This window comes from Lagopus leucura, unplaced genomic scaffold, assembly GCF_019238085.1.
Source record: "Lagopus leucura isolate 7727_CA_CO unplaced genomic scaffold, USGS_WTPT01 Super-Scaffold_100033, whole genome shotgun sequence".
In the NCBI taxonomy this organism is placed as follows: Eukaryota; Metazoa; Chordata; class Aves; order Galliformes; family Phasianidae; genus Lagopus; species Lagopus leucura.
In genome coordinates this window covers 6,637,371-6,650,695 of record NW_024962282.1, presented here as the reverse complement: position 1 = coordinate 6,650,695, position 13,325 = coordinate 6,637,371, and the positions used below count along the sequence as shown (strand labels likewise).

General features: G+C 47.8%; 1 protein-coding gene across 1 annotated transcript in view; it reads left to right on the top strand.

The window, feature by feature from the left end:
* Positions 1–10,298: 10,298 nt before the first annotated feature.
* The window catches only part of RMDN3 (regulator of microtubule dynamics 3), a 32,777-nt gene continuing 29,750 nt past the window's right edge, over positions 10,299–13,325 (top strand). The window contains exons 1-2 of the mRNA XM_042881898.1: positions 10,299–10,515; positions 13,094–13,289. Coding sequence (XP_042737832.1) covers positions 10,299–10,515; positions 13,094–13,289 — 413 coding nt within the window. The remainder of the gene's footprint in view (positions 10,516–13,093; positions 13,290–13,325) is intronic.

Below are 13,325 nucleotides of genomic sequence, written 5' to 3'. Positions count from 1 at the left end.
TTCTGCCCCTGCACATTAAATAAGGGATGGAGATAAGGGATGGAGGATGCATGCTGGCAATTGATGGTGCTTAGTGATGTGCCATTTGCACAGCTGCTTAACAGGATCCTTTATTAGAGGCAATTACGTGTTTTATGTATATTACAGTGCTACAACAGGTCCATACTGCCTAGACTCTTTCAGGCTCCCTCAGAGCTCCTTAGGTCATGTTTAAGGCTTTGGATCTCAAGATGCTGTGGAAAGGGTGAGATTTGTGTCATCATGTGGCAGTGGGACAGAAAACCCTGCTCGACCATGGTGCTCTCCTCCCCAGCAGGGTTTTTTGGCAGAAGGTGAATGGAACTTGCCTTGCTGGCATACCACTGTGCCTCTCAGGGTGTCAGTATTCCAGCCACATTGTTTCCTCCACCCTGTGTTGCTCAAGAGCAAACAGGGAAGACATGCTTGAAAATGTCTATCAGGCCACAAGCAGGCACAAGTAGAAATAGAAGGATCCCCCAAGGAAGCAAAATCTGCCACTCTACTTCCTTATTACCCTGTAATGGCCTTAAAAGGACTTTCAGGCTAGACATTAGGAAAAATTTCTTCTCAGAAGAAGCGGGGATGTATTAAATGGGTTGCTCAGGGTAGCAGTGGAGTCACCATCTCTGGAAGTGTTCCAGAACCATGGAGATGTGGCACTGAAAGAAGTGGTCAGTGGGCATGCTGGGGATGGTTTGGGGTTGGACTTCATCATCTCAGAGGTCTTTTCCAACCTTAATGATTCTGTAATTCTATGAACTCCTCCCTGGCTGCTTGGGCATGCAGCATGGAGGCATTTCACCTTCCTTCCATTTTTGTTCCACTCAAATCCTGGAGATTCACCCCTATCAGAGCCAGCAAAACTTCATCCTCCTTGAAGCCTCTCCTGGTTTTCTCCTCAGGTCTCTTCTCCCATTGCATAACTCCCAGGCTCAGCTCCAAAGGCAGCAGCACGAAGCTGGCACTGCTGCCAATTTCTGTGCCACCCACGGGCTTGGGAATAGCAGTGCAGAGATGGCTCTGCAAACCCACCTGAGCCCTGCTGATGGAAAGGAGTAATGGAAGAGGCCAAGTTCCTGCCAAAGCAGATGGCCCAAGTTTGCATTTTGGAGACTTTCTTGAAAATCAGGGTACTTCCATTTTTCCTGTTCTTTGAACTCCTAAGTTTTGTAAAGCAATGGAGGAGCTGGGTCTCGATACCTGCCAGCCCAGTGCTGAGGACATGGGTCTTTCCAGCTCCACTGATGGAAGTCTGAATATGCTGGGACCAAGGAAACGCCTGGTTTTCCTCCCACTCCTCCTCTGCGCTGCCTCATGAGTGGGCAAGCATGAGCAGAAATCCAACTGCTGCCCTCTGCTTTAACTTGATTTGCATTTAGGTGTTTTGTTTTGCTGTGTGTTTTTTTTTGTTGTTGTTGTTGTTGTTTTTGTTTAGTTTTGTTATTGTTGTTATTATTTGAATCTTAGAGAAAAATAAGAAGTCAAGATACCAAATGGGGGGAGGGGTTGGGATGTGTGCCAAGATGTAAAGAACAGGATGGCAGCATTTCTAAGCTGCACCCTTGGTTTCAAACTCAGCGTAGGCAGGTAGAGACACAGCATCAGATGTGTTGGAAATACACAGCCTAATGGGCTGGGAACACAAAGCAGCTCAAAGCCTGAAGACTCAGCAGCCCAAGGGAAGGCTTCAGGGAGGGATGCTGAGAGGAGAAAGGGAGAAAGCTCAATCTGGGATGGGTTGGAACAGGCTGTGGGAGAGTACCTAATGTGGATTGGCACTAAACCTGGTCAGAGCCAGGCTGAGAGGAGAAGGATGGGCACCATTTGCTTCTGAGCACCTTGGGGCTGGAAGTGATACCAAAACAGAAAAGGTGTGTCATTGAGGATGGGATAAAGGCAGATTGTTATGCAAAAAAGTTAAAATGCTTCTGCATTTTAACTGCCTGCTGCATCTGTTTTATTTCAGCCTGGCTAGATAGCACCCAAAAGCGTCCCAAGAATGCGAGATGTGAGGATGAGAAAGGGTTATGGTTAGAAAATAACAGAAAACTGCTTGAAATATTAGGAAAATATCCTTGGCTGAGCACTGACAGGTGAGGGCAAGGACAGGCACATGCCCGTCCAGCAGCAAACCAGTCCTGGGTTTAGAAGTAGGTGTGCCAGGGAGTGAAGCTTTAGGGTAAACAGGGAGGGGGGAGAGATTGAAACATTGCACTTACAAGTGGTTCCCGAGCATGTTCCTCTTTCTGGCCCCCAAGAACTGCATCAGGTTGGGATCCGAGTGCTCATCTCCCACCATGGTGGGGCCAACCTCCTGCAGAAAAGCAGCAATGCATGGTGAGCATGGTAGTACAATTAACTGGGAAGAGAAGGGTGTCCTGAGAAGAACGAGGTTTCTTCTGCCACCATTAATGGGATCAGCGTGAGTTCCTCAACTTGTAGAAGCCTGGATATGTCCCAGGACAAAGCTACCTGTGCGTCTCAGGTGAGGACCCTGGTGGCTTTGCTCTGGAGGGCCACCTGCTGGCTGAGCACACGGTGGCTGTATGTCATTCAGTCTGTAGGACAGCTATGAGGTGGCACTCACAGCCTCGTTGCGACAAACCAGCAAACCTCAATGCTTGGCCATGAAATGATAGGACCACTTAGGTCTTGTCCTGGCAGAGGACAGCTTTGGGAAGGGCTCTACTAGCAAGAAAGAATGAAGGAATAATTAAGGTTGGAGAAGACTCTGAGACTGTAGAGTTCAACCATCAACACATCACCGTGCCCAGTAGCCCATGTTCCCCAGAGCCACATTCGTGTGAAAAGGAGATGTCATGGGTTGGTTTGGACAGACTGGCACCTATGGGACAAGAAAGGACTGTCACATTGGAGCGACAGGAGGCAATTGGAGATGTGAGTCATCTTCCCAAGACAGCCATCAGAAAGACTTCCCACATGTCATACAGAGAGGACAGGGACATTTTCACAGCATGCTCCAAAAGTGTTATTTTCTGAGATATTCTGAGTCTGAATAACTTTCAGAACTAAGGAGCAGGGCACAGCAGACATGTATAGCTCCCATGAGACCTCTGTAATGACCACACTAGGGGTGCCAACACTCTTCGTACTCCAATTTCTTACCCTTGCAAGCTCTTTTTTTGTAGCTCCTCATATTAAAATCAATTAAAAGCTCTTTTTTTTTTTTTTTATTAAAAAAAAAAAAAAGCCTTTAATTGATTTTGATGTGAGGAGCCACTTCTCCCTTTTCATTCTCCTCCATTCTACACATGAAAAATTGGCAAGTCAAAAACTGTTGTGGAAAGCGTCCCCTATCCATTGGCATTGCCATCAACAAACTCACGTTAATGATCATTTCATTTATAATATGCAAAGGGCTGGAGAGTCTGACAGCAGAGAAATTGTGTTTGGCTTGAAAAGCTGAAGAAATGTGGTTTGGGGAAGGCTGAAAAGCAGAGATGGAAGAGCCTTCCTGCAGCATCCATCCCCAACCCAGCAAGTTGTGTGTTAACTGTGAGTCTTTACCTGACCCCTGGGAAGCACTTATGCAGTGCCACTGAGCAAACATTTCGGTAAGCCACCAAAAGCAGCAAAGCCCATCACCTGTTAGGTGCCAGTATGAGCTGATTCCAGCTGTGGCTTGATGCCAGGGTTAAGGCTGTAAATGTTTGCTTTGTCCTGGTAAAGAGCAGAGTTCCTGAAGACTGCAGGGAAAAGTATTTCAGTCCATTCCATTGCATGTATTTCCCTGAAGTGCCTTAAAACATGACTACCCAATGCATTGTAGCTGTGCAAAGTCAAAGCGTTGTTTCTGCATTGAACACTGAAAAGGGCAATTGATCTAAAGAATTAAGCTGTAACATATCCTTAGAAATAGTTAAATAGCTGATGTGGAAAGTAAGAACACCACATACATATTAGTAACATATTTTAGAAACATAGTTACTGAATTACCTAACAAATACTTTCTCACAAAGCTGCAATAGATTTTGAACGTTCTAAACCATATGGGTATGGTATTCTCAGCTAAGTAACAGTGTAAGGTTGTTCATTAGACCAGCAGAAGCAAAATACATTTAACAAACTTTAAAGGAGTCAGGGCCTTTACACAAAGCAGAACTGTCCCACTTTGTGGGAATGTCAGGATGCCATAGGCAGGCTCCAAGATGCTCCCCTCTATCCGCCTTCCAAGCTTATCTCTATGCAAGGACAAACGAATGACCAGAACAATGACCCAGTGTGAAGGGGCACAAATGTTAGGGGGGTAATAAAACAATGGAGGCTATGCCTATGTTTATGTTGTAAAACTGACATCCAAAAAGTTATAACCAAATGTTTGTTAAGAAAGCAATTGTTAGAAGTCAATTAATCAATTAAGACATTTGTTTTTGGGCGGCAAAGATTTGTGTCTACTTGGTGTTTATACGATTAGTAAAGCATCGCGAAAGAGTGTGAACCTGCAGCACTCAGCCAATGAGGAACCAGGGGAGAAAGAGAGAAGCGGCAGGCAATAGGGGATAAAAGATGTACCACTGTTTTCTCGGGGCTCTCCTGCTTGCAGGAGGCCGCCATTGCAATTGCGAATAAAATCTGCTTTACCAGAGAAACGGTCCTAGAAAATTATTTGGATATTTCCAACATAGCTCAGTCCATAATTATTCAATCAACTTGTAATGATGCCAGATGCCATCACAAATGGAGGCATCTCCAGGGATGTGTCTGTAGGGCCAGGCTGGAAGGGGCAGCCTGGGGGGGTTACTAGCCCATGGCATGGGCTGGGGCTGGGGGGCTTTGAGGTCCCTTCCAACCCAACCATTCAGTGGTTACATGATCTTTAAGGATTCTTTCAACCCAACCATTCTGTGATTCTATTATCTGTAAGGTCTCCTCCAACCCAACCATTGTATAGTTCTATGATTTGGTGCCGCAGCATTCCAGAGCGTTTTCCTCAGTTCTCTGTTCACAGGGTCTGAGATGTAACTGTAACGAGGCATCTTTGCACCTCTCATTAAACTCCTGCCAACTTGGTTTGCCATTTTCCTCATCGCACCTTCCTATTGCAAAACGGTGGTACTTGTACCTATAGCTCCCTTTGGGAAAAGAATAAACACACCTAGATATCCTTCTGCTTTTGCAGATGTGCAGCTGCAGCTGGCTGCAAGAGCTGCTCTGAGGGCTGCAGATACTGCAATCAGTATCAAGCTGCAATCACTAGCAAGCAGCATTTCCTTTGTGTTTTTCTATGACAATGTGGCTTTGGGTGCTACACAACGATCCTGCTACCAATAACATCTTTCCCTTTTGCTGGGGCTGTGTTTTCCACGGGGGCTTTTCGGGGAAAAGGGAAAACCTGCAGTGAGGCCACATGGCTGGAAATTACTTTCCCTGACTTTCACAGGCTTCTGCAACAAGTTTCAAACGTGATGCTGTTGGGTATTTGTAGGGGGAACCGGGTAGCACTACAGGGACCCCACAGCACAGAAAGGATGGGACGAAGGGAGGAGGGCTTGTGCACAGCGCTATTTGCTCAGCATAACTCTGGGGCACCGCACCCCACGGGGAGCCCCCTCCCCATCCCGCTGCTCGCGTCGCCCTTTGCCCTTAATGCAACCTCCCAGCCTTAAATACGACCCACAGCCCGAGCTCTAAATAGCTCCCCACAGCCCGGAAGGGTCCGGCGGCGGGGCGGACTCACCATGCGGATCTGTGTGCTGATGAGGAGGTACGGCATGATCCCACCGCTAGACCGCAGCCCCGGGGCAGTGCAGGGGGAGGCTGCATCCCCTCCCATCCCGCCCCCGCTCCGCCCAAGGGAGGCGGTGGCCGCGCTGCACCCTCCCGGGGGACTAGAGCGGGGGAGGGGAGAGAGGGAGGTGTGGAGCCGGCTTTGTGAAGGATCTTGGCTCTGTTGGGCCATAGAGGGATGGGGAATGGGAAGATGTGCAGGGAGACATGGGACAGAGAGAAAAGGGAAAGGGATGGAGAGACAAACGAGGGAGGTGATAGATAGGGATATAATGGACAAGGAATGAAGGACAAGAAGATGATGGATAGGAAGGTGTTGGATAAGAAAATGATAGACAGGGAGACAAAGGACAGGGGATGAGGGGCAGAGAGATGAAGGACAAGGTGATAATGGAGACAAGGAACAGAAAGATGAGGAATAGGGAGATGATGGGCAGGGAGAGCAAAGGACACAGATAAGAGAAAGGGGGATGGTGGACCGAGAGGTGAAGGACAGAGAGATGAAAGATAGGGAGATGATGGACAGACAAAGAGCAGAGAGAAGATGGATAGGGAGATGAAAGACAGGAGATGATAGCTCAGGGGTGATGGAGCAGAAGACAATGGGCAGGGATGCGATGGAAGGAATATGATAAACAAGGAGATGAAGGACAGGAGAGGATGGCTTGGGGGTGATGAAGCAGGAGAAGATGGACAGAGATGTGACAGACAAGGATATGATGGACAAGTAGATGAAAGACAGGTAGATAAAGGCTGGGAGATGATAGCCTAAGAGGCACTGCGGCAGGAGACACTGAATAGTGAGAGAATGACCTGGGAAATGATGGATAAGAAGATGATAAACAGGGAGAAGGACAGGGAGAAGAAGGACAGGAGAATGACGGATGGGAGATGAAGGATAGGAGATGATATCCCAAGAGGCAATGGACCAGGAGATATTGAATAATGAGACAATGATCTGGGAGATGATGAACAGGGAGATGATAGACAAGAAGATGATGAACAGTAGACAAAGGGTAGGGAGATGAAGGACAATGAGATGATGGACAGGAAGGTAAAGAATGGGAGATGACATGATATTCCAGGAGGCAGTGGACCAGGAGACATTGGACAGAGTGACAATAAACTGGGAGATGAGGGACAGGGAGACAAAGGACTGAAAGATGATAGATAGATGATGGACAGGGAGATGATGGGCAAGGTGAACCCTGGGCCTTGCAGCTTTTAAATGTGATGGTTTAAATCCCTTCAAAATGTGAGGGGAAAAAAGTTCCTCCCATCTTGATCAGCAACTGTTAGCATGACATAATTAATCCCTAATTTCTTATTGATCTTCAGAAACAAGCAGCTCAGGGGGAAAGCAGAAGGCTGTTCCCAAGCAGCTGGGGCATGCTGTGTCCTTCCGGCCTGACCTGGGGCCCACTTCCCTGCAATGCCACAGTTACCGATTAACCCCAGTAGGGACTGAGAGGGAAAATCCACATTTCTACTCATTAGTCTGAAGAAAATGCTCCAAGGCAGCCAGGTTTTGCTGTTGTTCCTGTCATGTTCGTTAGTTTTGATTTGACAAAGCAAAACAACTAATATACATTGATGTTACCATCTTCCTAAAATGTGCTTGGGATATTTCACCCCTTGGGTTACGCATCCATTCATTTAGATCACCTTCCTAAGGTCTTCCTGAATTCCCTGGTGTGAAAACAACCCAAATGTTTATTCCTAAGATTTACTCCCTAATACAAATCTGTGTTATTTTCACTTTTTTTTTTTTTTTTTGCCCCTATCACCCAGCAACTGATACAGAAGTACTTTCCCTGCTGGTTTCACCACAGTTGTTTTTGCTTCCTATACCCAAATCCATCACCTTGTAACCTGGACCAGATGATCTCTGCTGTGAGAGCGTTCCCATCCCAAGGGAGCCCAGAGCTGAAATCCAGACCCTTGGATCTTTCATCAAATTAAAGAAAAAAATATATATCCAGGGCTCTTGTAGAGTGGCAGGCTGCCCAGCGCTCACTCTCACTGCTCAGTTTGGCTCCCGCAAGGCTCTTTTTAAAGGGAGGAGAGGAAATAAAAGAGAGGAAAAAGAAAGCAGAGCCTGCACACGACATTTTGGTATCAGAGTTCCCGTTGAAAAATCAAAACCTGGGAGACAGCCCAAGTGCTTTGAGCAGCAATGGCGTGAGAGCAAGCTATAAAACACAGTGCCATGTATCTCAGTGGTGCCATTCATCATCAAAAAGCAGTTATTGCCCCTTGGCATGGCTCTGAGATTTCTGCTTAAAGTTGGACATGGACAGCAAGAATTTGTGTGAAAGAAAGCAAAAGTCTTTTTGGCAAAAGGTTATCTATGGTCATAAATCCCTTATGCACAAGAGTGACACTGAAGAACACTGAAGAACTCTGTTTTTCTCCTTCTGACAGCAGTGGCTTTTTCTAATTACCACTCTTCTTTCTGCAATGCCAGTCGATACCAATCAAATTTCTTGCCTCAAATAATACTGATTAATGGGATGGAGGCGTTTGCTAACAACTCAGTTCCCCTGAATTTAAGGGATGGTTCTGCTTCTGGAAGGAGAACAAACTTCTGATCAAGGAGAAATCCCAAAAATGTACTGTAAAGCTGATTGAATGATTGAATGGCATTGCTCACCCTGTAGGTTGCTGCTGAGAATCCCCACCCTTGGGTTGGAGTAACAGAATGTGTTTAATCGATCTTCTAGCTGGAAAATAATACACTGTGCAAGTCGTTGAAGTTGTTGCTACTTTCCCTTCAGCTGTTCTGGGAAAAGGCATTTCTAGTTGTAATCCTGGTGTATGTAACCAGACAGGGAACCGTTTCACCCACAGTTCGCTCACTGACTGTGGAATGGGAAAATTCAAACCCCAAACCTTGAGATGATGATTCCACCATTCACGTTATCATTAATATCTCCCTTGTCTTACACAGAGCCCATTTCCACCTAACATACTGCAATCACAACCCAAGAGTGAGCAGTTTTTGGACTCGATGATCTTTAAGGTCTTTTCCAATGTGAGTGATTCTGTGATTCTATGATTCTCGCAACAAGACCTATGAATGGTCTGCTCTGTGAAATAACCATCATCTACTCCCACCATGGTACTCACCATCTTTCCTCAGTGCTGTTTTTTGCTACTTTTGTCCTTTGCTCCTCAAAGCCGACCAGAAAAGTGTGAGAGTTGAGAAATGTACATGCCTCTGTCGCTCTCCCAGAGCCCTGTGCCATACTTCAGGGCATGTTCCGAACCCCAGAGCTCTCTGGCTCGTGGACTAAGTCATCTTCAAGCACCTCTGCAGGGAGGATGAGAGCCTGTGCTGCACTAAAAGGTTTGATATTCCAAGAACATTGTGCTTAATGCAAATATTGATGCATACAAAAGTGACTACATTTCTTTTTAGTAGTGTCCCTAATTACTAAAGAAGTCATTCCTCCACAGCATTGGATCCTTGCAATCTGCTGTTTTTGATCCTGCTACAGATGTTGTTCATTTTATCCAGAGCCCTATCATATTCCATAACTAACAGTGTGGTTTCACCAGTGATCTATAATTCATCCCCTCCCTCCAACCCCAGCAAAAAGATTTGTGCTGAAGATGCAGAGGGCATTATTACAGCAATCTCTTTATTTCTAAAGGTTGTAATGACAATAACAAAACTGTGGTGCAGTTCAGGGGCTTGTTTGCAAGGGCTGGCAGACCAAGAGATACTACTACGTGAGCAGCTGGAGCTGTTGTGGTGATAAACCCAGAGGGGCTTATGAAAACCAAGGAGAAAATGAGATCCAATGGAGATTTCACATCTTTACAATTCTCCACCAACATACGGTTGTTATCTGCTGCATTACAGGGGTTAAAGGGAAAGAGCAAAGCAGCTCAAGCAGAAACTATTATTTCTGGGAATTATTTCCTTCAAAAAGCTTGTTTTTATTACTTTCGTTAAGGTTCAATGCAAGACAGGCAGGCATAATACAGCTGCAGAATGATGTTTCTCTGATACCATCTTTAATATCTGCAGAACCACAGATTTGTGCTGCCTTGGGTTGTACCCAATAACCAGGCAAAGAAATTCAGCTTCCTGCCTCTATGCCCACAGCCAGAGAAGTGTTGCTGTGCTTGTCACCTGAAATGTCTGCATCAATTGGAAAGGGTCGGGCAGGTTGGTGGCACCAGGATTTGTTGGGTGCGAGCTGCGGCTGCAGGGATTGTGTTGGAGGTGAAGTAGCTGTGAAGTAGCTGGAGGAACTGGGGTTGCGTTGTACAGGTGCAGATCCAGATACACGTGTGGGTACAGATGTGGGTACAGCTTTACGCGTAGGCAGAAGTGCAGGTGTAGATACAGGAATAGGTGCCAGGGAAGATACATGTAGAGTTACAGCTGGAGTGCACGAGTAGCCATAGCACCGCCCCGCCACCGCGGCTCCCGGTTCTCCGTCGCTAAGTGATGTAAGTGCGCCACGTGACCACCTCAGTGACGTCATCCCCGCGCCGCTCGCGGTTCTCGGAGCTGCATGGCGCGCTCCGGGCCCAGCCGCCTGGCGCTGGGGCTGGCGTTGGGCGCGGCGGCGGCCGCGGGCCTGGGCCTCAGCCTGCTGTGGGCATTGCGGCGGCGGCGGCGCGGCTGGCGGCGGGGCGGCGGCAGCGGCCGGGAGGTGGCCCGGAGGCGGCCCGGAGGCACGGCGGGACTCGGGGACGGCGGCGCGGAGGTCGTGGGGAGTTGGAGCCAGGGTAAGGCCCGGGGCCGGGGTAGGACCGCAGGGAGGACCCTCTGATTCCTTCCCAGAGGTACCGGCAGCCGTTCACCAGTTGAGGCTTTCTGTCAAGGCCGTCTGGGTGCACCTGCTCTCCTGTCAGTGGAGGACGCCAGAGTTGTTGGGTACCTCATGCCACGTGCAGTATGGCAGGAAAGCGATAAGCCACCGCGATATCGAAAAGATGCTTTTGTAGCATGAACGGGTTCAAACGCTCTTCACAAAAACCTTGGAAACAGTGACAAGGCTTTAAGATATGAGACATTCAAGGCAAAGTGCTCTCCTATGAGCAACTTCTGTTTATTTACTTTATTTAGTCTAGGCTCCTGAATTCTGCATGTCAACAAAGTGAAACACCTGCTTGTACCCACTCTCTCAGATCATCAGGTGCAACTGTCAGCCCATCGCCACCATGCCCCTAGAAGGAATTATAGAATCATTAGGGTTGAAAAAGAACTGTAGGTCATCTAGTCCAACCAATCAGTCCGTCACCACCGTGCCCATTAAACCACGCTCAAGCCCAGGGAAATTACATCTTTTCATGACTCTACTGCTGGGACATGACACCAACCTGGGAAGTGGTGTCGATCTGCCTGAGGGTAGGGCAGCCCTTCAGAGGGATTTAGACAGGCTGGACCGCTGGGCTGAGGTGAATGGGATGAGGTTCAACAAGGCCAAGTGTCGGGTCCTGCACTTTGGCCACAACAACCCCATGCAGCGTTATAGGCTTGGGGATGAGTGGCTGGATGATTGTGGAGAAGAGAAGGACCTGGGGGTGTTGGTTGATGCTCAGCTGAACATGAGCCGACAGTGTGCCCAGGTGGCCAAGAGGGCCAACGGCATCCTGGCCTGCATTAGAAATAGTGTGGCCAGCAGGAGCAGGGAGGTGATCATCCCCCTGTACTCAGCACTGGTGAGGCCGCATCTCGAGTACTGTGTTCAGTTTTGGGCCCCTCTCTACAAGACAGACGTTGAGACCCTGGAGCGTGTCCAGAGAAGGGCAACGAAACTGGTGAGGGGTCTGGAGCACAAGTCTTATGAGGAGCGGCTGAGGGAGCTGGGATTGTTCAGTCTGGAGAAGAGGAGGCTCGGGGGAGACCTCACTGCACTCTACGACCTCCTGAAGGGAGGTTGTGGTGAAGAGGGATTTGGCCTCTTCTTCCAGGCAACGAGCAGGACACGGGGTAATGGCCACAAGTTGTATCAGAGGAGGTTTAGATTAGACATAAGAAAAACTTTTTCTCTCAGAGGGTGGTCAGGCACTGGAATGGCCTGCCCAGGGAGGCGGTGGAATCGCCATCCCTGGCAGTGTTCAAGAGGTGTCTGGATGAGGAGCTGTGAGATATGGTTTAGTGCTAGTGGTGGCAATGGTGATGAAGAGACGGTTGGACTAGATGGTCGTGTAGTTTGTTTCCAACCTTGTGATTCTATGATTCTATGATTCTTAAAGTCCAGTATCTCTTAAAACAGATGTATGTAGAATAGAAACGGAACTTATTTTGCAGTAAGGTGTTCTTAAAAAGAAGCAATTTGCTCAACTGCCATGGTCTTTGTGATATTCAATATGGATTTTGTAGTTTTTTTAAGTGTTTCACAAGGGGATGCCTGCAGAAGTGTCACTGAAAGAACTCATAGAATCATGGAATCACTTGAGTTGGAAAGAACCTTTAAAGATCATTTAATCCAACTGTCCTGCAATGAACAGGGGCGCCTTCAGCTCGATCAGGGTGCTCAGGGCCCTGTCTAGCCTGACCTTGAATGTTTCTAGGAGTGAACTCTATTCACTCTGTTAGCATTGTGGAAGTGTTTAGTGTGACTGCATGCTGATGTCAGGATGGAGTGGTAAACCAGTGCAGGAACCAAAAGCACCAGGCCAGGTCAGGGGGCAGTACTCAAGATTAAACTTTATACCCTCTGTTTTCTGAAGACAAAATTGAACTGACATTTCCTGTGAGAAACCCTTTCCCATTTCCCTGTACTCAGCACTGGTGAGGCCACACCTTGAGTATTGTGTTCAGTTTTGGGTCCCTTTCTACAAGACAGACATTGAGACCCTGGAGCATGTCCAGAGAAGGGCAACAAATCTGGTGAGGGGTCTGGAGCACAAGTCTTATGAGGAGCGGCTGAGGGAGCTGGGATTGTTCAGTCTGGAGAGAGGAGGTCTCAGGGGAGACCTCACTGCACTCTACAACTTCCTGAAGGGAGGTTGTGATGAGGAGGGGTTTGACCTCTTCTCCCAGGCAACAAACAGGACCCGAGGAAATGGCCACAAGCTGTACCAGAGGAGGTTTGGAATAGACATCATGAAGAAGTTTTTCTTTCAGAGAGTGGTCAGGCACTGGAATGGCTGCCCAGGGAGGCGGTGCAGTCACCTTCCCTGGCAGTGTTCAAGAGGCGTCTGGATGAGGAGCTATGAGATATGGTTTAGTGGCTTGTGGTGGCAGTAGTAATGGGAGGACAGTTGGACTAGATGATCTTGTTTGTAGGTCCTTTCCAACCTTGTGATTGTATGATTTTCATCTGATAACCTTTTTTTCTGTCTTGTTTTCTCAAAGGTCTAACCAGAAAGCCAGTTCCTTTAGGGGCAGGAGATTGTGCTGTGTATACACCTCTGTTAACACATGGTGAGCAGGTGGATGTGCTGGACCGCCTGGATTTTGTGCTGACAAACATCTTGGAGCTGAGGAGGGAAGTAGAGGAACTACGAAACAGCCTGCAGAACCTTGCTGCAGATATTGTGGGTGAAGTCAGGTTAGCGTCTGCCCTTCTTGTTTTGTCATCTTTTGT